Source organism: Callospermophilus lateralis, chromosome 8, assembly GCF_048772815.1.
Source record: "Callospermophilus lateralis isolate mCalLat2 chromosome 8, mCalLat2.hap1, whole genome shotgun sequence".
Classification (NCBI taxonomy): domain Eukaryota; kingdom Metazoa; phylum Chordata; class Mammalia; order Rodentia; family Sciuridae; genus Callospermophilus; species Callospermophilus lateralis.
The window spans coordinates 19,941,409-19,968,080 of record NC_135312.1 but is presented as its reverse complement, the minus strand read 5'-3'; the positions used below and the strand labels follow the sequence as shown (position 1 = coordinate 19,968,080).

The following is a 26,672-nucleotide window of genomic DNA, read 5'->3' as shown; positions in this document are numbered from 1 at the left end:
ATCACAGAATCTCAAGGTTAGATGGGCCTGTAGAGTTCCTCTATGTCAACTAACCTTGTAAGGCCTGCCTCCGGTCTCCAAGTGACTTTCTGGATAAGAATCTTAGAAACTTAGAAACTCTAAACTAGCTTTCCTGCCAAACTGCTCACATCCCTACCTTAGTCAACTATTAAGGTTGAACTGTTTTGTTAGACAGCTCTTCCTTATTATGAGCTAAAATTTACTCCCCTTAATATCTGCAACCACCACTCTTTGGGTCACAGAAAATAAATTTAGTCCCTTTTCGGTGAGAAGACTTCAAATACTAGCTGTTGTCCCTTCCCTGAAATTTCTCTTCTCAAGGCCACACATATTCCCAGGTTTTTCAACTTATCCTTGTACAAGTCTTCTTACCACCCTGACCATTCTCTAAGCAGAGTCCAGTTCAACTTGTCCTTGATTGCTGTAGCTCTTTATTTCCACTGAAGCACTGATTCTCAACCTTTTCAGTCTCAGATCTTCATTATCTTAAAAATTATTGAGGACTCCAGAGTGCTTTTGCTTATGTGAATTACATGTATTGATACTTACAGCATTAGAAGTTAAAACACAAATAATTTTAAATAATTGCTTATTAGTACCATAATTCCTTAAAAAATTAAACATGGTTCAGGAATTCTACTTCTGAGTACATACCTGAAAAAATCAAAGCAGGGACTCAAACAGATATTTCTATACCAATGTTTGTAGCAACATTATTCATAGTAGCCAAAAGGTAGAAACAACACAAATATAAATGGGTGGATGGATGGATAAAAAAAATGTTGTATACGTACACGATGGAATATTATTCAGCCTTTAAAAACGAAGAAGTTCTGACTCATGCTACAACATGGATGAACCTTCGTGACACCATGGTGTGTGAAATAGACCAGTCACAAAGAAGTACCAGTGTAGTCAAACTCTGGTCACAAAGTAGAATGGTGATCATCAGGGGATGGGGAAGGAGATGAGGAATTATGATTTAACAAGTACAGGGTTTCAGTTACGATGAAAAGGTTCTGGAGATGAATAGTGGTGATGACCGCCCAACAATATGAACATACTTAATGCCAAAGAACTGTACACTTAGTGGTTAAAGTGTTAAATTTTTATTTATGTATATTTTACTAAAATAAAAAATGTCCAATTCATTTTAAAATATGAGTAATAAAGCTCTTATATATTAGCTTAAAAATAATTTATCTAAAGTAACTCGATTTTCAGAAATAAAAATTAAGAAAAGAGATACTATATTACATTTTTGCAAGTCTCTTTCACGTTTGGCTTAATAGAACACAGATAGATTCTTAAATTTGACATGGTATTTAATAGGTGGTTTTGTGTTGTTTTGATTGATATACATGAAACAAAAAAGATATACATTGATATACATGAAACAAAAACACATATGTGTATATATATATATATATATATATATATATATACACATATATATATGGCAAAGAGAGAAATATTTCACTATCCTTTTCAGATAACTGGGGATATTTTCATTTGAGAAAATATTGATTTTTTTTTCAAATTTGATTAAGTAGTGGTTTCCCAAAAATTAGTTATGATGTGGAATTTGACAACAATAAATTTTTCATATTCTAAACATAAAAATGCATTGATCTGCCTTGCAATTTGATCTCTTACCTATATATGATTCTGTAACATGTGTGTTCAAACATATTGGTTAACTAGGTTATGTGGCTGAAACATTTCATTAAATAGTATCAAAAACTAACATTCATTAATATCACCACCAATATCATCAAAAACATTTAAATATTGAGAAGCCATCAAGTTCACAGTGTTTTCAAACTCTAATTTTTACTTAAAGCTTGAATTTTGTCATTGGCAACACATAAAACTTTCCTTTGAAGTGACGGACTCAACTTCACTAATCTTTTTAAAAAATTAGCCAAATATTTTTTTAATGACAACATGAATTGTAACAAATAACAACATACATGTGATATGTATATATATATAATGTGTATATATATATATTGTGTGTGTGTATATATATATATAAATATATACATGAATATATAAACAAAGATACAAAGTAAAATGATGATTTCAGGGGTTGGGGAGGGGATGATGAGATATGATTTAACAAGTACAGGGTTTCTTTTACATGCATTTATATATGCTTATATATATCCATGTATGTATTTATATGTACAAGTGAGTATGAATAACAATAGTTTTTGGTCAGCCACTCAAGGGTTTCTTTTTTTAAAGCAGCAATTCAGAAAAAAATTAAAAAAAAAAAAAATAAAGCAGCAATTCAGTTTGGAACTCAATCTCATAAATGCTTTTTTCTAGATAACCACCTTCTATCAATGTGCAGCAGAAGTGACTTATGCATACTTTCCATTCATTAAACAGAATATTATAAAGATGTGTATTCAGTGGATGATAATTAATAATATGAATTATTTACTGTTTCATCAAGAACACTGAAGTCAAACTGGCTTTTTTTTTTTCATTATAAGTATGTGATGGTAAAGGATGCAATGACTACTAGAGAGTTTGGTATTAGTGTCTTGATTAACATATTAGAAACTGAACCCATCACTATTGCCATTATACTATAAAAAAGGGCAAAAATAGCTTATTGTTATTATAAAATAATTGTGCTCTGAAGTGGTCTTAGGGACCACCAGGGTTCCACTGATCAGGCTTTAACAACCATTGCACTAGACTAAAAGCTTCTTAAAGAAAAGTCTTTATATATATATATATATATATATATATATATATATATATATATATATATATATATCTCAAGATCCAGCACAGTAGCTATTACATAGCATTTAATTAATGCATTTTTGTCCACTCTTTAATGTACTAATGATTTCTTGGGCAGACCTACAATCTGCAACCTGCAACCCATGAAAAACGGAAGAGTACTAAGACATTGTTTTTGTTCTCTGAAACTTTTAGTATACTAAGGAAGAGAGCCAAGATTTTAAAAGCCAGTATAAGAAAGAAAATATGTTACAACAGAGGTATCATCTATAGAAAATTGAACAAATCTTACTGAAAAAATTGAAAAAGGGAAGCAAAGCAACGCAGGCTGAGTGGAAAGAGTGGACAACAGTATGGAAACAGCCTCATGTGCTCTCAGTTTGTGGAACAGCCAAAGATCCAAAGAAACACGGGAAAGAAAAGACAAGAGACTGAAACTAACGCACTTGCTTCTGATTCTATCCATCCTGCTCATTAGCGCCAGATTAATGTTTCCTAAAAACAATCCCATTCCTTCACTCTGCTCAGAATACCTCAGGAAGCCCTTCACTCCCTGTAGCATCAAGGCAAACTTATTCAGAAATTTACAGCCCTCTAAAAATCTGGTCCCACCCAATCTATATAATCTTATCTGTCTAGAGAGACCCTATAAACCCAGTGCTCTCACAATAGGAACTCACTCCCACCCTCCCACCTTGAAGCTTTCCAGACTTCTTAGATCTCCAGACAGTTCCTTTCAATAGAATATGCCCTATTCATTTGTATTGTTTTTCAATAATCAATTGAATGCTTCCAATGGGACAGTTGCTGGGTATAAAAAGAAAAACATGATACCTTCCTTTTTTTGAGGAACTCACAGTACATTTAGGGGTATGAACAAAAACCTCAGAGAGAAGTGCTACTAAAAAATAAAAAAGATAAAATGTCCTTTCCCACATCAATTCCCAAACATTCTTATAATTAGCTTTTGGTCTGGACTTCATTTAATTCCTCTCAAGAGTCCATTGCTATCACAAATGAGATGCTCAATTAAAACATGTTGAATTAGGTATCTCCATTTCGTCCTAATATTTGGTTCTTTCTAAAACTGTATATCTGTAATCCTGGAAGTCACAGTGGACAAATGTTGTAGCCATGAATAAGTTTTAGTTTCCAGTTGGAGATTCTGGCTCTCTAAAAGCTGGCTGTGCCTTCTACTCAATCTGTGTTGAATAATTCCAGCCCTGCTCTGGCTTCGCTACCTGAGGATGAATCCCTCACTGGCTTTCTTTTGCTGACATCCCCAAGCTGACCGGCTTTTCTGCCAGCACTGACTGTCTTCTCCACCTTCATTCACATCTTTATTCTTGGCCTCCTTTCATGATGTACTTTAAGCCTAAAACAATTTTCAGTTCACATTTAATAACCAGTCTTTTCCACCTCATTTCAACTTGGTCTTGCGAATTCAGGAACCCAACATGACCTTTTCTAAGCATCTCAATGAAACAAGAGTTTTACTTACACAAGCAAACCCACATTTAACCCTCAAATACATATACTGCACAAGGCAAGAACTTCCTGGGGCTGGAGATATAGTTCAATTGGCAAAGTGCTTGCCTAGCATGTACAAGGCCTGGGTTTAATCCCCAGCACCACAAAAAACAAATAAAAACACTTCTTTATTTTGAAATCCTGTATGCCATCATTCATTTATTCACAAATAAATAAAGTAAAGGACACAAAAGTAAACAAAGTAGAAATGGGTAAGTATGTCATCAATTCCTGGTTCATGCCAAATACAGAATCACTCAATTATTAATATGTCAACTGTAGTAGTCCAATCTAGGTCTTCTTTTATTGGAGGCCAAATCCTACCCTAAAGAGATATCAAAAAAGAAGATATTAAACTGTAATCATGGTATAGAATTTTCAATACCAGTGTAGATCCTCTATATTTGAGATATAATTTTGTAAGTTTCAGCAAGGGATGCCATAATGAGATGCTCTGGGTTTCCAATAAATGATAACAGCCTATTAGTTGTATTGTTCCTTCTCCCTTCAAAGCCTATCTTTTCAGGTTCCTTCCTTTCACAATCCTATTATTTATAATGATAATCTGAGTAACAAGACTTATTAAAATTTTAATGGAACAGAAATAACATTTGGGGTTTTATCCAACATCCACTTTAAATAAGAATAATGAATAACAAAACAAAATAATAATTCTGATATGTGCTAGAAATCAAATTTGGAATTAGACTACCACCCCAATGTCTAGGAGATGAATGAGGAAATTCGATTTTAAGATGCAGTTGACTTATTAACTCAGAAGTATTCGGAAAACAAAAAACATTTCCCCTTTCTAGAAAATACTTCACTCTGTATGAGGATATATTAAAATATGGTCAATGTTTGTATGCGCTAAAAGAGAAGAGTCGTTGGCAGGGGGAAAAAATCTAAAAATCACATTTGTACTTAGCTCTTCTAAAAGCAATGAGAGGATTTAAACTTAGAGGATTTAAGTTTTTAAAAGTGGTATTTTGTTTGGACTTGTAAAGAACACCCAGTTTTCCTTTTAAAGAGCACTTACTATGAAAGGTATATTATCTTGTTCAATCCTCACAAAATGAAATGTATATTTCCAAGTAGTATGGAATAGCTGGTAACTGATTAGCATCCCTTCCTAGAACAAATAACAGAGCCCTCACACACAGAGATACACACACAGATTATCTATTTGAAGGTACATACAGTTGCTAAGAAACCAGAATTGAAGTAACAGGAGAAAATCTTGACAAATGAACTGGCTACATTAGCAACATTTTCTTTGGTATTATTACCTATTCTGAGCATGGATAAGACCTGAGAATTGGGTCAAACTCAGAACAAAACCCAGTGCATGGCTACCGAGGCAGAACTCAAGCTTTGGCAGAGACTTTGGAAGTCTTAAGCACACAGTTGTTTGTCTCCTCACAAAATTTTTTTGAACACTGGAACCATGTGTGGTGGAAGGTGAAAAACCTAAGCAGGGAAACAGTGAGAAAGTAGAGAGAGTTCGGGATCCAAGTGGGAGGAAAATCTACAGGGTATCTCAAATCCTTTGTTGAAGAACCTGAAAAGACAAAAAAGAACCAAAGAAAGATTGACCCTGAGAGACTAAACCCCAGACTCAATATATCCCCTAACTGGATTAATGTAACTGATCACAAGACTCTGACCCCTGGTGGGAAGGGTGAACACTCTATAATGGAAGATATCATCTGAAGGGTCCATAGTTTTTTCATACAGATTGCATGGCATTCAACTAAGTCATATCAAGAAAGTCACACAAAAAACTAAGAAAAAAAAAATAGAAAGACATCAATGGGTGATCCAGATACTGGTATTAAGCTGATGAAAGCTTTAAAATAATTTTGAGTGTTTCAAAGCCCAGTATTACCAAAGGAGGAAGGGGAAAAACATGGAAAAAAACTGATAAAATAGATGAAAAATAGAGAATTTCACCTAATTCTTTTTTATCACCAATAAAAAAAGAACCATTTGGAATTTTAGAACTGAAGAATACACAATATGAATAATAACCCATTAGATGGATATACCAGAAATATGTAACAGCTTAAAATATGGTTAATGAATTAAAGGTCAAAGGAAATATCCAAACTGAACAGAAAATAATAATAACAATCATAATAATAATAATAGAAAATTAAAAGTTATTAGAAAATGTGGTACTTGGTGAAAAGAGCTAATGTATAAATTGGAGACTCAGAAAGAAAGGAGACAAAAATGTGGCAGAATTAATATTTGAATAAATAATCATCAATAGTTTTCCAAAATTGGTGAGAGGTTTCAACTCTATATTTAAGAAGTCCCAAAACTCCAAACTGAATAAATTAAGCAAATAATAATACAAATAAAAATACCATATCAAAAAGTACATCTTAACTAGTCTGCTGAAAACCAAAAACAGAAAGAACATGTTAAAAGCAGCCAGATGGATGTGAGGCATACATTCATACATGAACTCAGTGACAGCTGACTTCTCAAAAGAAAACAAGTAGGTCAGAAGACAACAGAATGACACCTGATTATGCTGAAAGAAAACTACTGCCAATTCAGAAGGATAATCCTACAGTAAGTATGGAAATGCAGGAGGAAATAATAAAAAGGATAACAACGTGGTTAAGAGTGAAAAAATATTCACCAAATATTAACACTACAAAACACTCATAGCAATGTCTTATGGGATTTGGAGTATACATACATAAAATGCACGTCAAAAATAACACAAGAGGTCGATCAACCCACTGCCTATTCCACTACCGCCATTGCCGCTGCCTCTGATGCCGATGCTGCCAACCTGGGGTTGCCCGGGGCCTTCTTCCTGGGCTGCCACAGAGGCTGCTGCCTGCCGGAGGTGTCTTCTTTGGGCACAGCCTCAGTTACCTGGGACCCAAATTCCCACACTGCCTGGTGTCCCACGCTGCCTCTGTGGTTGCTGCTGCTGATATATGAATGGTGTTCTGCATTTCTGTTCTATTCTTATGTCTTTAATTTTTTTTCTCTTTGGTTGTATTCTTCCTGTCTCTTGTCTATTTTGTTGGATTTTCTTTCCAACTTTTCAACAACCAACAGCCAATCTCTGTCAGCTCCTCTTCCACTCTTCCTGTGAATTTTCACTTCTAGACTCTCTCTTCCTTCCTCTTAATATTGCTACTGCACCACGTCTGTTCTCTCATCCACCATTTGAAATTGTAAATCATTTTAACAAATATTCTATTTGTACTATAGATAGTTATTGAACGCATCATTTTGGTTTAATGCGAGAAAGCAGCAGACTCCTTAGTGGGAGCTATTAGGTTTAAGGCTATATATTGTATACACTGGGTGCTGTTGATACTGGTCTCACTAGTAAAGACGAAGCACTGGAAACCCCAGGGACACTATAGGTCTAAGGGTAGAATTTATCCTGCATTAGATTCATACTTTTAGATGGGAAAACACACTAACAACATGAAAAAACAAGGGAATAAAGCACCCCAAACAAACCACGATGCTTCAACAACAGAAGCCACTGATAACACAGTAGAAGAAATGTCCAAGAAAGAGTTCAGATTGTATGTAGTTAATTTGACATATGAAGTAAAGGACAGTATACGGAGAGAAATTAAAGAAAAAATACAGGAAGTGAAAGACCACTTCAATCAAGTTAGAAATCATGAAAAAAAAAATCCAAGCAGAAATCCTCTAAATGAAGAAATCAGTAAACCAAATTATAAATTCAATAGAAAGCATCACCAACAGACTAGACCATTTGGAAGACAGAACCTCAGAAAATGAAGACAAAATATATAACCTTGAAAGTAAAGTTGAACATGTAGAGAAGATGGTAAGAAACCATTGACAGAACATCCAAGAATTATAGGATAACATGAAAAGACCAAATTTAAGAGTTATCGGAATAGATGAAGGAGCAGAGATATGAATCAAAGGAATGCACACTTTTTTTCAATTATTTAACAGCAGAAAATCAGATACATTCTTTAAAATTATTGAATAATCAAAAATAGTGAAGTAAGAAAAAAATATGAAGCAAATGGACCAAGTAAGAAGAAAAAATTAAGATGAGAAATAGGAAACCAAATATATCAGTAAATTCATTAACTATAAATAAACTTAATAATACAATTAAAAGACTATAATTGTCAGTCAAGATTTTAAAAACAACTAGAGGATGCTTTCAAGAGACAAACCTTAAATAATAAGTCACAAAGAGGGTGAAAAAAGAATGGAAAAAAACCACACCATACAACTGCTAACAACCAAAAGAAAGCAAATGTAGTTATACTAACACCATTAAGGCAAGAACCATATTTAAGATAAAGAGGGATATTTCATAATGATAGGGGGTTAATCCAAAAGGAACATATCACAATACAAATCTATGTAAAACCAATAAAAATAATCATAAAATATATAAGCAAAAATTGGAAAGAATTAAAGGAAAAATAGAGAAATGAAGTAGTTTCCCACTTATCCTCTATGGTTTCAGTTACCTGTAGTAAACTCTGATCCAAAAATGTTACATGGAAAATTCCAGAAACAAGAATTCATGTTTTAAATTTCAAGCTATTTTACATAGCATTATGAAATTTTGTGCCATTCCATCCTGCCTGGGATGCAAATTATCCCTTTGTTCAATATATCCACATTGTACATGCCACCTACCCATTAGTTACTTAGAAGCCACTGGGGTTATTGGATTTATTGTCACAGTAACACAGTGCTTGTGTTCAAGTAATCCACACTTTACTTTAAAATGGCCCCAAAGTGCAAGAGTACTGATGTTGGCAATTCAGGCATGGTAAAGGGAAGCCATAAAGTACTTCCTTTAAATGAAAAAGTGAAATCTCTCAATAAAAAAAGAAATCATACCCTGATGTTGCTAAGATATACAATCAGAACAAATCTTTTATCCAAAAAATGGTTCTAGTTTAAGATTAGTTATTATTGTTCATTTCTTACTGTGTCTTATACATAAATTAAACTTTATCATAATTATGTATGTATGGGGAAATTATAGTATATATAGGATTCAGTACTATCTGAATTTAGACATTCCATGAGGTCTTGGAACATATCCCCCATGGATAAGAGAGGACTACCATACACAGCCATGGTGGGTGATTCTAACATTTCTTTCACTAGCTGAAATAACAGAAAAAAGATTCAATATGAATATATAAGAGTTGAATATCATAATTATAGCAACTTGACTTCAGTGATATATATACATAATATGACCTAACAGTGACAGTATACATACTTTTTATAAGGTCACATGGAACATTCAGCAAAAGTGACTATATAAAACAAGCCTCAGCAAATCAAGAAGAGGTAGCAAATCAGCAAAGCATGCCTCAGCCTAGAGATCAACAACAAAAATATAAAAAAAAAATCTCAATTGCTTGGAAATTAAGCAATATACTTCAAAATAATACTACTGTTAAATTTTTAAAATAATATTTTAAAATATTTTTAATAAAATTATAATAAAAACATGACTCATTCAAACTGTGAGATGCAGTTAAAAACAGTGCTTAAATGGAAAATTATAATCTTCACTGTATACTTTAGAAAAAAATAAAGATTTCAAATTAATAATTTAAGCTTCCATCTAAAGACTTAGAAAAAGAATAGCAAATCAATCGAAAAGGAAGTAGAAGGAAATTAGCTGGGCATAATGGCACACACCTGAAATCCCAATAGCTCAGGAGGCTTAGGCAAGAGGACTGAAAGTTCAAAGCCAGCCTCAGCAATTTAGTGAGGCCCTAAGCAACTTAGTGAGACCTGTCTCAAAATAAAAAGAACCAGTGATGACTTAGTGGTTAAGTGCTCCTGGGTTCAATCTCCAGCACCACCACCCTCACACAAAAAAAGTGGGAGGAAATTAATAATACAAGCTGACTTGAAATTAATAGAAAATCAGCAAAAACAAAAATTGAATCTTTGATGAGATTTAAAAAAATTGTAAACCCCTAGAAAAACTGTTCAAACACACACACAACACAATCACCATTATCAGAAATAAAAAAAAGTCTTCAAACACACACAAAAAAAATTAAAATTTACTAGAAATTTTTTGGCCAATGACTTATACAACTTAAATGGATAAATTCCTTGAAAAGCACAACTTACAACACAGACAGTAGAAGGAATAGAACATCTGAATATTCCTATATCTATTATATCTGAATCTGTTACTTAAAACTTACCAATACAATATTAAAGAACAAAGTGGGAAGATCAACACCACTAACTTTAAGACTTAAGTTAAAAAATCAAAATGTTGTGGAACTGGTGAAAGTATACACAAATAGAATAACAGAACTTAATAGAAATTTATAAATAGATCAAAACAAATATAGTTAACTGATCTTTTAAGAAGTAGAGACAATTCAATGAAAAACCAATCTTTTCAACAAATGGTACTAGGACAATTGGTCATGCATGTATGAAAGGAAGGAGAAATGAAAAATAAAAAAATGAAAGAGGAAGAGCAGGAGAGAAGAAAAGGAAAAGGAAAGGAAAAACAATAAGACACAGACCTTATAGCTTTCATAGAAATTAACTCCAAATGAATCATAAACCTACACATAAAACAGAACTATAAAACTTCTAGGAGATAACACAAGAGAAAAATCAGGTGACCTGCAGTTTAGTGAAATATACAACCCATAAAAGAAAAAATTGACAGGCTGGACTTATTGAAACTAAAACTACTCAGAAAGGTACTGAAGAGAATGAAGACTAGTCACAGACTGGGAGATACCTGCAAAACACACCTGATAGTGGACTTGAACCAAAATATAAGACAATTTTTAAAATTTTTTGCTTTTATTGGGACATTATAATTGCACATGATAATTGGGTTCATTCTGACTTAGTCATACATTCACGAAATTTAATTTACTCCATTCAGTCCCCAGTTTCCCCATTTCCCTTTCCTCCTCCCTCTTTGTATACCCTTTCTCCTACTCTACAGGTCTACCTTGCACTTGTCTTTATATTTTTAATAGATGCTTTAAAGATAAACATAAAGGTGGAATTCACTGTAGTACAATTGTACATGTACACATTATAATTTTATCAAATTTATTCTGAATTTTCTCCCCTTTCCGGTCCTTCTTCCCTCCCTCTCAATATCCTACTTCACTGTTATGATATCTGACCCCACCCCACCCTACTTACTTTGCTCCAACTTTTGTATACGTGAGAACATTCGATCGTTGATCTTCTAAATCTGACTTATTTCACTAAGCATGTGTTCTCCAGTTCCATCCATTTACTGGTAAATATATTTCATTCTCTTTTATGGCTAAGTAAAACTCCATTGTGTATATACACTACATCTTCTTTATCCATTTATCATCTATTGACCAGCACCGGGGCTGGTTCTATATATTGGCTATTGTGAGTTGCACTATTATAAACAATTATGTGGTTGTATCACTATAGTATGCTGTTTTTAGTTCTTCTGGATAAATACCAAGAAGGGTCATACAGAAGTTCCACTCCTAGTTTTTTTTTTTGAAGATTCTCCATACTGCTTTCCAGAATAGTTATATTAATTTGCAGTCCCACCAACAATGAATGAGTGTACCTTTTCCCCTCATCCTCATCAGCATTTATTATTAGTTTTATTCTTGATGATTGCCATTCTGACTGGAGTGAGATGAAATCTCAGTACAGTTTTGATTTGTATTTCCCTGATTGCTAAGGATGTTGAATATTTTTTATGCATTTGTTGGCCAGATTTATTTGGTTTTCTTTTGTTTTTGCAGTACTGGGGATTGAACCCAGGGCAAGGCAAGTGTAAACTTAATGTAATTTAGTGACAAATAATATATCAATACTAATCAACTATAACAAATGTACCACACCAATGTAAGATGTGAATGATAGAGAAGACTATGTGCAAGGGAGAGGGAGATAGGGAACTCTGCATTTTCTGCTTAGTTTTTTCTGTAAACCTAAAACTATTCTAAAAATAAAGTATGGGGCTGGGGTTGTGGCCTACCATGAGTGAGGCACTGGGTTCAATTCTCAGCACCACATATAAATAAGGAATAAAATAAAGATCCATCAACATCTAAAAATATTTTTTTAAAAAGCACATTCAGTTAAAAGGAAAACTTCCCAAATAGAAAACTTTAGACATTGGCCTCCTTGGAGAATTCTTCCAAACACCTAAAAAATAACAAATTTCATAACATTCTTGCAGAGAATAGGAAATAAAGAAGGAGGTAACACTTTCTTACTCATTTTATGAGGCCAGCATAACCTTGATAAAAAGCTTGACGAAGATATTACAAGAAAGAAAATCGCACACCAATCTTTCTTTCTCGTGACATAGCTGCAATCTTAAAATTATTCTGCTAACTCCATTGTAGAAAACCATTCTAAGAGAATGTTACTCTCAGTCTAACAATAAGGATAAAATAGTATAATCAACAAAAATCATAGCTTTTGTACCCATTTAAAAAAAAATGAACTAAATTTCAAAGAATAACAATCTCCTCAAAGGACAGATAGGACTCCAGACTATTTCACCTTTGGCAGAGCACAGAGGGAAAAGGGGGCTACCCCACAAGGGAGCAAGAAGAAATCAACTAAAATGTTCCTATTACACACACACCGAGTGTGGGCCAGCATGTCAGTTTGGAGTAGCTGGGAGAATTCACAAAGCAGAAGAGAATTTGCTCATTTGGATGCTCTTTTCCACTTCTCTCCACCAGACTCATGAAAGATTGTGGGAAAGCAGGAATATTCAAAGACAGCACACTTTTGTGGCACAAATATGTAAGAAGGGCTTGGATGCCAGTGTAGTATAGGCATAAAACTATTTTATTGACCAAACTTTCCTCTCATGCTGTGAAATACTTGCAAAGTCTCTTGGGCCCAGGATCCTACATCAATACAAAGCAGAAATAAATTAACACTAGGGAAGGGCAGGTCTCTCTTTCACCCAATACCTGCCACAGATACAAGGCACAGTTTGGTTACCAAATAGAGAAAAGGACAGAACATGCCAAAGGTGAGAAAGATCCACTCCCAGGACAAAGCACATGGACTGAGACAAGATAATAAAGAGTCAAGGCATGGGGAGAGATCTCCCTCTAAGTAACAGGCAAGCAGAGATGGATGAAAGGTGAGGATAACACACAAACACTGAGACACACTCACCCATTCCCCAAGACCTATTCCAAGTAAAAGGTAACACAAGCCCACCACTGAAGGAATTTTGAAACCTGTGGCACACTGAGGGTAATGACAACAAAACCCAAACCTAGCCTGACTCCTGACAATACTGTCTGAAGTCCCAGCCTCAGTAAACATGGAGAATTCTTGAATAAAATTTCCCATCTTAGATACTTGGCCTAATTTTTTTTCTTTTTTATTTATTTTTTTATTGGTTGTTCAAAACATTACAAAGCTCTTGACATATCATATTTCATACATTAGATTCAAGTGGGTTATGAACTCCCATTTTTACCCCAAATACAGATTGCAGAATCACATTGGTTACACATCCACATTTTTACATAATGCCCTATTAGTAACTGTTGTATTCTGCTACCTTTCCTATCCTCTACTATCCCCCCTCCCGCCCCCTCCCATCTTCTCTCTCTACCCCATCTACTGTAATTCATTTCTCTCCTTCTTTATTTTCCCATTCCCCTCACAACCTCTTATATGTAATTTTGTATAACAATGAGGGTCTCCCTCCATTTCCATGCAATTTCCCTTTTCTCTCCCTTTCCCTCCCACCTCATGTCTCTGTTTAATGTTAATCTTTTCTTCCTGCTCTTCTTCCCTGCTCTGTTCTTAGTTGCTCTCATTATATCAAAGAAGACATTTGGTATTTATTTTTTAGGGATTGGCTAGCTTCACTAAGCATAATCTGCTCTAGTGCCATCCATTTCCCTGTAAATTCCATGATTTTGTCATTTTTTAGTGCTGTGTAATACTCCATGGTGTATAAATGCCACATTTTTTTATCCATTCATCTATCAAAGGGCATCTGGGTTGGTTCCACAGTCTAGCTATTGTGAATTGTGCTGCTATGAACATCGATGTGGCAGTATCCCTGTAGTACGCTCGTTTAAGGCCTTCAGGGAATAGTCCGAGAAGGGCAATAGCTGGGTCAAATGGTGGTTCCATTCCCAACTTTCCCAGGAATCTCCATAATGCTTTCCAAATTGGCCACACCAATTTGCTGTCCCACCAGCAATGTACAAGTGTACCCTTTTCCCCACATCCTCGCCAGCACTTGTTGTTGCTTGACTTCATAATGGCTGCCAATCTTACTGGAGTGAGATGATATCTTAGGTTTTGATTTGCATTTCTCTGACTGCTAGAGATGGTGAGCATTTTTTCATGTACTTGTTGATTGATTGTATGTCCTCCTCTGAGAAGTGTCTATTCAGGTCCTTGGCCCATTTGTTGATTGGGTTATTTGTTATCTTATTGTCTAATTTTTTGAGTTCTTTGTATACTCTGGATATTAGGGCTCTATCTGAAGTGTGGGGAGTAAAAGTTTGTTCCCATGATGTAGGCTCCCTATTTACCTCTCTTATCGTTTCTCTTGCTGAGAAAAAACTTTTCAGTTTAAGTAAGTCCCATTTTTTGATTCTTGTTATTAACTCTTGTGCTATGGGTGTCCTATTAAGGAATTTGTAGCCCGACCCCACAATATGTAGATCGGAGCCAACTTTTTCTTCTATCAGACACAGAGTCTCTGATTTGATATCAAGCTCCTTGATCCACTTTGAGTTAACTTTTGTGCATGGTGAGAGGAGGGGATTCAGTTTCATTTTGTTGCATATGGATTTCCAGTTTTCCCAGCACCACTTGTTGAAGATGCTATCCTTCCTCCATTGCATGCTTTTAGCCCCTTTATCAAATATAAGATAGTTGTAACTTTGTGGATTAGTCTCTGTGTCCTCTATTCTGTACCATTGATCCACCCGCCTGTTTGGGTACCAATACCATGCTGTTTTTGTTACTATTGCTCTGTGGTATAGTTTGAAGACTGGTATCGCTATACCGCCTGATTCACACTTCCTGTTTAGAATTGCTTTTGCTATTCTGGGTCTTTTATTTTTCCATATAAATTTCATGATTGCTTTATCTATTTCTACAAGAAATGCCTTTGGGATTTTGATTGGCATTGCATTAAACCTATAGAGAACTTTTGGTAATATCGCCATTTTGATGATGTTAGTTCTGCCTATCCAAGAACAGGGTATATTTTTCCATCTTCTAAGATCTTCTTCTACTTCTCTTTTTAGGGTTCTGTAGTTTTCATTGTATAAATCTTTCACATCTTTTGTTAGGTTGATTCCCAAGTATTTTATTTTTTTGAGGATATTGTGAATGGAGTGTTTTTCCTCATTTCCGTATCAAAAGTTTTGTCGCTGATGTACAGAAATGCCTTTGATTTATGCGTGTTGATTTTATATCCTGCCACTTTGCTGAATTCATTTATTAGTTCTAGTAGTTTTTTCGTAGACCCTTTTGGGTCTTCTAGGTATATTATCATGTCATCCGCAAATAGTGATAATTTAAGTTCTTCTTTTCCTATTTTTATGCATTTAATTTCTTTCGTCTGTCTAATTGCTCTGGCCAGTGTTTCGAGAACTATATTGAATAGAAGTGGTGATAGAGGGCATCCCTGTCTTGTTCCAGATTTTAGAGGAATGCCTTCAATTTTTCTCCATTCAGAATGATGCTAGTCTGAGGCTTAGCATAGATAGCTTTTACAATGTTGAGGTAAGTTCCTGTTATCCCTAGTTTTTCTAATGTTTTGAACATAAAGGAATGCTGTACTTTGTCAAATGCTTTCTCTGCGTCTATCGAGATGATCATATGGTTCTTATCTTTAAGTCTATTGATGTGGTGAATAATATTTATTGACTTCCGTATATTGAACCAGACTTGCATCCCAGGGATGAATCCTACTTGATCATGGCGCACAATTTTTTTGATGTGCCTTTGTATCCGATTTGCCAGAATTTTATTGAGGATTTTTGCATCTAGGTTCATCAGAGATATTGGTCTGTAGTTTTTTTAGTTTGAGGTGTCTTTGTCTGGCTTCGGAATCAGGGTGATGTTGGCCTCATAGAAAGAATTTGGAAGAGCTCCTTCTTTTTCTATTTCCTGAAATAACTTGAAAAGTATTGGTATTAATTCTTCTTTAAAGGTTTTGTAAAACTCCGCTGCATACCCATCCAGTCCTGGGCTTTTCTTGGTTGGTACTCTTTTGATTGCTTCTTCTATTTCATCCATTGATATTGGTCTGTTCAAATTGTGTGTATCCTCCTGACTCAGTCTGGGCAGATCATATGACTTAAGAAATTTATCAATGTCTTCACTATCTTCTATTTTATTGGAATATAGGTTTTCAAAATAATTTCTAATTGTCTTCTGTATTTCTGTAGCATCTGTTGTGATATTGCCTTTTTCATCCCATATGTCAGTAATTTGAGTTCTCTCTCTTCTTCTCTTTGTTAGCATGGCTAAGGGTCTGTCGATCTTATTTATTTTTTTGAAGAACCAACTTTTAGTTTTGTTAATTTTTTCAATAGTTTCTTTTGTTTCAATTTCCGCTCTGATTTTAATTATTTCTTGCCTTCTGCTACATTAGCTGTTGTTTTGCTCTTCCTTTTCTAGGGCTTTGAGATGAAGTGTGAGCTCATTTATTTGTTGGTTTTTCCTTTTTCTGAGGAATGACCTCCAGGCGATGAATTTTCCTCTTAAAACTGCTTTCATTGTGTCCCATAGATTCCGATATGTTGTGTCTGTATTTTCATTTATTTCTAAGAATTTTTTTATTTCCTCCTTTATGTCTTCTGTAACCCATTGATCATTCAGTAACATATTGTTCATTTTCCATGTGATGTAGGATTTTTCCTTCCTTCTTCTATCATTGATTTCCAGTTTCATTCCATTATGATCAGATAAAATGCATGGTATTATCTCCATCCCTTTATATTTACTGAGGTTTGCCCTATGGCCTAATATATGGTCTATTTTTGAGAAGGATCCATGTGCTGCTGAGAAAAAAGTATATCCACTTGATGATGGTTGACATATTCTATATATGTCAATTAAGCCTAGGTTATTGATTGTGATGTTGAGTTCTGTAGTTTCTTTATTCAACTTTTGTTTGGAGGATCTGTCCAATGGTGAGAGAGGTGTGTTGAAGTCACCCATAATTATTGTGTTGTGGTCTATTTGATTCTTGAACTTGAGGAGAATTTGTTTTATTAACGTCGCAGCACCATTATTTGGTGCATAAATATTGATAATTGTTATGTCTTGTTGTTGAATGGTTCCTTTTAACAGTATATAATGTCCTTCCTTATCCCTTTTGATTAACTTAGTCTTGAAGTCGATTTTATTCGATATGAGGATGGCCACCCCTGCTTGCTTACAAGGACCGTGTGCGTGGTATATTTTTTCCCAACCTTTCACCTTCAGCCTGTGTATGTCTTTTCCAATCAGATGTGTCTCCTGGAGGCAGCATAATGTTGGATTTGTTTTTTTAATCCATGTTACCAGCCTATGTCGCTTTATTGGAGAGTTTAAGCCATTAATGTTTAGAGTTACTATTGATATATGTTTTGTACTTCCAGCCATGTTTGATTATTTATCTTTTTTTTTAAATTTAGTTTGTTTCTCCATGATTAGCTTTCCCCCCGCCCTCTATCTTTACCGAGGCACTTCCCACTGATGGTTTTGGTTATTGTTTTTCATTTCTTCCTCGTGTAGTGTTTTGCTCAAGATGCTTTGCAATGCTGGTTTTCTGGCTGCAAATTCTTTTAGCTTTTGTTTATCATGAAAGATTTTTATTTCATTGTCGTACCTGAAGCTTAATTTTGCTGGATACAGAATTCTTGGTTGGCATCCATTGTCTTTCAGTGTTTGAAATACGTTGTTCCAGGATCTTCTCGTTTTCAGCGTTTCTGATGAAAAATCCGTTGTTAACCTTATTGGCTTACCCCTGAATGTAATCTGCCTCCTTTCTCTTGTAGCTTTTAATATTTTCTCTTTATTCTGTATATTGGATATCTTCATAACAATGTGTCTTGGCGTTGGTCTACTGTGATTTTGTGTGCTCGGTGTCCTGTATGCATCTACAATTTGTATATCCGTTTCCTTTTTTATTTCTGGAAAGTTTTCTGTAATTATTTCATTCAGCAGGTTACTCATTCCCTTGGTTTGAATCTCTATACCTTCCTCTATCCCAATGACTCGTAAGTTTGGTTTTTTTATGTTATCCCATATCTCTTGGATGCTTTTCTCGTGATTTTTTTACCAGCCTTTCTGAGTTGGCTAGACTCTTTTCAAGATGATATATTTCGTCTTCATTATCTGACATTCTGACTTCTACTTGCTCCACTCTGTTAGTGATACTCTCATTTGAGTTTTTAATTTGGTTTATAGTTTCCTTTATTTCTAGAATTATTGTTTGATTTTTTTTATAATCTCTATCTCCTGATAAAGATGCTTAACTTTTTCTTTTATCTGTTTATGTAATTCATTTTCAATGAGTTCTTTCACTGTTTGAATTTGCTGTCTCGTATCCTCTTTAAGGTTCCATTCCATCTGTCTAAGTTATTCCTTGAGTTCTTTATATGACCATTTTTCTGATGATTCTAGTTCCTCCTGAATATTTAGGCTGTCCTGCATTGTTTGTACTCCTTTTCTTCCTTGCTTTTTCATGCTGCTCATGTTACTTCTTGTTCTGTTTGACTGCTGAGTTACTGTTTATTCTTATAAATTTATTTGATGCTTGGGAGGAAAGATATTAGAAGGGAAGGGAAGAAGTCACTAAAGAGAATGAGAGTAAACAGGTAGAATTCAAGGAAGAGGGAATAAGAAAATTGAAAAGAAATGAAAAGACAAAAGAAAAAAAATAGAAAAGAAAAAAAGAAAAAAAATTTTAAAAAAATAATAAAAAAATGAAAATTAAAATTTTAAAACAGTAATAATAAAATAAAAAAATTTTTTAAAAAAATTTAAAAAATTTAAATTTAAAAAATTTAAAAATTTTTTAAAAAGTTAAAAAACAACAACAAAAAAATGAAAATGAAAAGAAAAAAAAGAAAAAAAACTCAGCTTTAAAAAAAAAAAATAATAATAATAAATGCAGTCTTAGAGTTTGATTAACTTCTCTTCCAGTAGGTGGAGCTGTGCCCACTGGGCCAAGCTTCTCCTCTCAATAGGCGGGAACCAATCCCTGTGCAGCAGCTCTTCCTCCCAGACTGGGTGGGTCTCCAATCCTGAGTGCCTAGGGCCTTCTCTTGTGTCTAGTCACTTCCCCACTTTTCCTCAAGCCAGGCCCCGCTCACCAGTGACGCTCACCATAATACTGGCTACACGCCAGGTCTGCTGCTCCCGGGAGCCCTGTTTTCATGAACTCCTGGGCACAATCTCCCTGTTTGCCATTCCCTCAGACCCTAAGTTTGTAGAGCTTGGGGCTGAGAACCCCCAGCGAATTTGCTTGCCCTCTGGTAGCCACGCCCCCGGTAGCTGGTGCAAGGGACCTCAGTTGTCAGCACTGGTGGGTCCTGCGCCACTCCTGATTCCCTTGGTCTGGCTATCTCGCTCACGGGAGAGCTGGGAGGGGCCCTTAAGGTTTCCCCGCTGTGTGGAGAGGGAAGGCTAGGGGGTTACACACCTGTCGCCGCTGGTTTCAATGAAGTTATCTCCTCGCCGCGTTTTGGTGACGTCAGTTCTCTGCCATGGTGGTATCCCATGCAAATGGTGACAGTTTGTTCCCTTTGCTGGGTGACCAATGCAACGGGTGGATCCTAACTGTCTCTCCCAAGCCCCGTTTCAATCCTTTGGCCACTGCCTATGAAGGCTCAGTTGGCTTTTACCTCAGCAGTTCAGAAGGGCCGAGCAGTTGTTTCAGCGGGATCGTTAGTGCTGAGTCACAGCAGTATGGCTGCGAGAAGCAGGTGAACCGGAGCTTGAGTGCATCTGATCCGGGCTCGGTGTGTGTTCTGAGAGGCCCAGACTGTTCGCCCCAGATCCACGTCAGCTCAGCATTGCCTAGTGATCCTGAGCAAACAGCATTTAGACAGTTTACGACTCCCTATGCCCGCGCAGCTGAAGAGGTCAGAGACTTGAGCTCTCCGCGGCTGCCGTCATGTTGGATCTTCCTGGCCTAATTGACATTTATAGAAAAGTACCTTGAACAAAATTTTCAATTTTAGTACTTGACCTAATTGATATTTATAGAATAGCAACAGCAGAATGAAAGTGCTTCTCAAGGGTACATGAAACATTCAACAAAATAGAATTTATTCTATTATAAACAGAACTTTAACAAATTTGTAAGAACTGAAAACATGCACATAGTGTTCTTGATCATAATGGTGTTAAACCAGAAATCAGAGGTAGGTATCAGTAAAAATCCCCTAAAATTTAAAAATTAAACAATGCTTTTCTAGACAGCTGTGAATCAAAGATAAAGTCACAGCAGAATTTTTTAAGTGAAAATGCAATAGAATATATCTTAATTCAGCTAAAACATAGAGGGAAATTTACAGTTTTATATCAGAAGAACAGTATAAAATCAATAATATAAATTTCCACTTAAGTGGCTAGGAAAAAAGCAATTAAACCCAAAGCAAGCAGAACACCATAAGTAAAAAAAAAAAAAAAAAACTAAAAGACTGAAAACAGGAAAACAATGAAGACAACAGCTACCTCTTTGAAAACACCAATAAAATTGGTAACTTCCTAGGCAGGCTAATTAAGAAAAAAAGATAAAATACCATTACAATATCAAGGATAAAAGAGGAGCTATCACTCAAAGGGAAATAAAGGGATATAAACAACTTCGTATGAATAAATTTGATAATGTAGACTAAGTACCACCTTTTATTTTTTATTTTTAACTGACACATAAATGTACATATTCATGAGATATGCTGTGATGTTTTGACAAGTGTATACAATATGGAATGATCAAATCAAGATAATTTTATCCATCTCCTCAAAACATTTATCATTTCTGTTCAAACATACAAAATCCTCTCTTCTAACCATTTTGGATAATCCTTGTTAACCACAGGCAGCCCAGAACACTGGAGTTGAACCCTCCTATCCAACTGCATTTTTGTGCCTTTCAGTGAACCACACTCATCCCCCTCCCTTCCCAGCCACTATTCTACTCTCTACTTCTACGAGAACAACTTTTCAAACATTAAGAACTACTAAATCTTACAAGAAGAAACACATAGCCTAATTAGTCCAACATATATTTTTATATTAAATTTTTTATTAAAAATATTTTTTGGGGAAAAAAAACACACCTCCCAATCCCTGTGACTTCATTGGGAATTCTATAAGACACTTTAAGAGGAAATAAAGGTAATGCTTCACAAATTCTTCCAAAAAGTAGGAGAGAAGAAAATACTTTCCGACTTATAAGATCAGCATTACCCAATATCAAAACCAGATAAAAACACTACAAGAAAACTACCAATATATTTAATGAATAAAACCACAAAATATTCAGCAAAACATCAGCAAACTGAATCATCATATCAAAGTGCAATTCATCTCAGAATGCAAAATTGATGAAATATTCAAAGTCATTCAAAATTATTCACCTTACCAACATACTGAAAGGAAAAAAAAATCACATAAATATCTCTACACATGCAAGAAACATATTTAACAAAATTTATCATTCATTCATAATAAAATTCTCAGAAAACCAGGAACAGAAGATAGCTTCCTCAACTTGATAAAAAGCATCTATACAACATTGCACTGGAGTTGTTATGTAGCACAATTACAGTAAGAAAAAGAAATAAAAGGCATACAGATAGAAAAGATAAAGCAAAACTGTCTTTATTTGCACATGATACATGTATCTGGAAAATCCTATATCAAGTATGAAAAGTGTGCTATAACTAACGAGTAAGTTCAGCAAGGTCTCAGTCTTTTATTAAGCACTTAGTAAATAGACCAATATCAATTATATTACAGTGTACTAACAATAAACAACTGGTAATTGAAATGATAAACTTATTACTTAAAATAGTATCAGAAACATGATATACTTAGAGAAAAATCTAAATAAAAAGTATACAAAATATGTATACTAGAACTACAAAACTCTGACAAGAGAAAATAAAGATTATATAAATACGTGAAAAGATAAACTATGTTCATGAACTAGAAAACTCAATATCGTGTTTGATTTTAATTCTCCCCAAATTAATCTACAGACTCAACATAATCTCGATCCAAATCTTAAAAGAGCATTGTAGTAATTTAAAAGTTGATTCTAAAGTCCTTTGCTTTGCCATATAAATTTTAGAAACTATTTTAAAAAAGAGAAACAATGTTGGAGGACCTGATTTGAAAGCTTACTATAAAGTTACAAAACTCAAGATAGCATAGTATTGGCATAATAATACACAAACGGATCAATGGAACAGAATAAAGAAAACACTAGACACAATTGATTTTTAACAAAGTTGCCAAGGAGATCAATGGAGAAATGATAGGCTTATAAACAAATGGGTACTGGAAAGACTGGACATTCATTCAGAATAAAAAAGCAGGGAGGCTTTACCTTGCACTGTTTAAAAATATTAACTGAAAATGCACCACAGACCTAAACATAAAAGACAAAATTATAAAACTATTAAAACAAACATTAAAAAAATTGAGGCTCTGCAAAGACTTTCAGGGCACTAAAAGCATAAATCATAAGAAAGAAATGGTTAAAAATTTATGTTATCAAATTTTGCTCTTGAAATTTCCAGTTAAGAAACTGAAAATACAAAATGCAGACTAGGAGAAAATATTTGCAAAATGCATATCTGATGAAAGACTTGTATCATATATAAAGAATCCTTGGGCTGGGGTTGTGGCTCAATGGTAGAGCCTTACCTAGCATGTGTGAGGCACTGGGTTCAATTCGCAGCACCACATATAAATAAATAAAAGTAAAAGTCCATTGACAATTTTAAAATATTAAACAACAACAACAAAAAGAATCCTTACAACTCAACAATTAAAAAAAAAAACACACACCCACAAACTTTAAATGGGCAAAAGATTTGAAAAGACTATTTCACCACAGAAGATACAAGCACATGAGAAAGGTTTAATGTCATTTGTAGCTAGGGAAATACGATTATGCTTCTACTAGAGGAGTGTAAAAAATAAATTAATCAAAAGTAATAAATAAAAAGCCATCATCGCTTGCTATTAAAGGTGCAGAACAGTTGCAATTTTCATATTTGCTGATGAGAATGTAAAGTGCTATTTAGGAAAAGCTCAGAGGTCTTAAGACTCAGCAATTCCATTCTTGGGTATTTGAAAAAAGAAAATAAATATCCAAGCAAAAAGCTACTCTAGAATGTATATATCAGCTTTACTTTAAAAATCAGTAATCCACCCAAATACCATGGGATATCCAAACAAGGAAATATTACTCAGTAATAAAAAAGAACAAAACTTCTGAAATATCAACTGCATGCATGACTCTCAAAAGCCTTATGCTAAATGACCAAAGGCATACACAAAAAATTTACATACTCTATGATTCCATTTACATGACACAACAACAACAATGAAAAGCGAAGGTCTCTTAATCTATGCATTCACAGAGCCTACTGCATTACAAACTAATAAAGGCTGGGTGGACTAATAGCGGGGAAATCCCTGCAGAGAAGATAAAGGGCAACAAAGTATACAGAGACCTGGTGAGGGGAAAGCACCTAGGTCCCAAATCCACCCACAAGGCAAAAAAAAAAAAAAAAAAAAAGTGAGGGAAGCCGTGGTCCAGGCCACTTTTAATAAACAGCTGAAGGAATTAGACGAGAATAGATTAATGAATGAGCAGCCTCGGCTCTTCTCCGGCCTGAAGAAAGGCGTGATGCGCCCCACCCTTCTTTTTGAAATCTCCATCCCACGCCTGCGCTGAGCCCTGGTAGAGGAGATTTTAGAGTCCAGCCGGAGAGAGCAGAGGCGAGACCCGACTTGGGTGAGGCGAGCGCCGAGGGGACCGGCGGCCCCGCGCCCCGCCCGGCCCCAGCCTCCCCCTCGGCCCCACTTACCCAGGCCTGCCGTTCCAGCTGAGCGTACAGATTGGAGCCCTTAAGCTTTTGGACTATCTGGGCAATAATGAGGGACAGATCCGACTCTTCCTGCAACATTTCCCCTGCCCTCGCCCGCCAAGCCGCGGGGACAGACCACGGGCACCGAGAGAACGCGCCACCGGGTCGCGCTCAGGGCGGGGGATACTTCTCTGGGACCTAATTACGCCGGGACTCCTCCAGCGGGCGTTACCAGGCAACTGCCGGGCCGTGTGTCCGCGCCTCTCGGGTCCCCTCCGCGCCTGATGCCCCCAGCACCTACGTTCCGCCGTAGGAAACGGACCAGGGAAAGGCTGTAACTTTCACCTCATGGTTCTTGCCTCGTCTGTGGTTGAAAGGCGACATTAGAAGCCCTGGCCTCCCGAGCTACGACGTCTCGGAAGCGGAAGGGGAACCGAGAGAGATGTGTGTTTGTTTTACTATAGGATCGTTGCTCTGCCGCTTCTCAGTTTCTGCAGCGCGGGGAATGCAACGATAGGACAAACGACCCGCTGACTTCCCAGGGTCTGACGGGTGTGCGCTTGAGATCTCAGGTTTCCTCCCCTGTAAAAGGAGCCAACTCACAGGATCTTGCCATGATTACTGAGGTAAAACCCGTGAAGGCACCTAGGACTGTAGCGACCACTCGATTTTATTTCATTTTCTTCTCTTTCCATTCCCTAGTTATATACTAGGAATAAGTAGGCAATCTCTTCTCATCTAACAGCTAAAACTAACTAACTAACTAACTAGATAGATAGATAGATAGATAGATTGATAGATTTTCTACAAAGTATCATCAACTCAAGGATGAATCAGACTGTCGTCTTCGTGCAGTTTACCATCTAAGTTCCTCCTCTTCTGTGCCTTCATTAATTCGATCATTTATTCACAATTCATTCAGCTTTCGACTTATTCATTCAGTTCGTTCAGCTTTCAACTTATTGTTTCTTATAAGAAATTGTCCAACCACAAAGATTTGATAAAATATAATTCTTTGGGGGTGAGGGTTACTGGGTAATTAAACTGAGCCACATTCCCAGCCCCTTTTTTATATATTTTTATTTAGAGACAGGGTCTCGCTGAGTTGCTTAGGGTCTCGCTAAATTGCTGAGGCTGGCTTCAAACTTGTGATCCTCATGCCTCAGCCTCCTGAGCCGCTTGAATTTCAGGCTTGCGCACTGTGCCCCGGCTTTAAATATGATCCTTATCTTCAAGGAAATATATTAAAAAAAACTTTTAGCACTAGAATTAAGTGATTCAACTAATCGCATTTGGATAAATTTGTTTATTAAGCCAACTTTGGAAAGAGGTAAACAGGAAAGAAAATGTGTAAAGGCAATTAATGACCAACTCTACAAAACGTATTATTCCTTCACAAAATATTCTCCCCCGACTCAGAATTTTTACAACTCCATAAATGAGTAGATCATCTTAGCTCTTTAGACTCTCTCCAAGGCAATACCCCACCCATCTATGAATTTCAATACAATTCTCACTTGAAAGAAAGAGGAGAGAGAGAGAGAGGAGAAAAGAAAAGAAAAGAAAAGTAGAGGAGAAGGAAGAGGAGAGAAGGAGAGGAGAGAAGATAGGAAGACAACTATGGTAAAGGTTCTTTAGAGATGGGGGTGATATGTAAAGAGATAAAGGTGTTCAGTTAAATTAAAAAGGTCATAGAGCATAAAGAGGACAAGAAAAACCACAGTACTGGGATCAGATAAGTTTCTAGCTCTCTTCCTAGTATATACCCTAGGAATTGCATGAGTCTCTTCACCCACCAGAGTTTGACCTTTCTCATCTGCAGCAGGAGGTTAGAAAACCAGCCTGAAGGAAGTTATAAAGATCAAATATACCTAGTATTAAAATATTAATAAATAGTAATAAATTAAATATTGAAACTGAGATAATTAAGTAAAAAATATGCCCAGTAGTATTGATAAGGAATGGGTAGTGACTAAATAAACATAGCAATAAATTTTAAATGCCCAGAATTATATCGTGCACAGATAGAGGCTTAAGATCATTTTAAAAAAAAAAAAAAAACAATAATTTGTAACCTTAAAGCAACTAAGAAGTTTAGATTTCATTCTGAAGGCATATTCAAATAAAAAAAAAGCTTCAATCTTCATGTTCAAAAAATATTACTTACATACACAGAAACAGGTGTGTTGAAGTATAATTCAATTCTAGAATGGCTTCTTTTTTTACAATTCAATTTGACAAGACCTTTCA

The 26,672-nt window shown here is 35.5% G+C and overlaps 1 protein-coding gene across 1 annotated transcript in view; it reads right to left on the bottom strand.

Annotated features, from left to right (window-relative positions):
* The window catches only part of Tbc1d19 (TBC1 domain family member 19), a 139,955-nt gene extending 115,321 nt beyond the window's left edge, over positions 1-24,634 (bottom strand). The window contains exon 1 of the mRNA XM_076864836.1: positions 24,423-24,634. Coding sequence (XP_076720951.1) covers positions 24,423-24,521 — 99 coding nt within the window. The 5' untranslated portion in view covers positions 24,522-24,634. The remainder of the gene's footprint in view (positions 1-24,422) is intronic.
* Between the last annotated feature and the right edge of the window lie 2,038 nt (positions 24,635-26,672).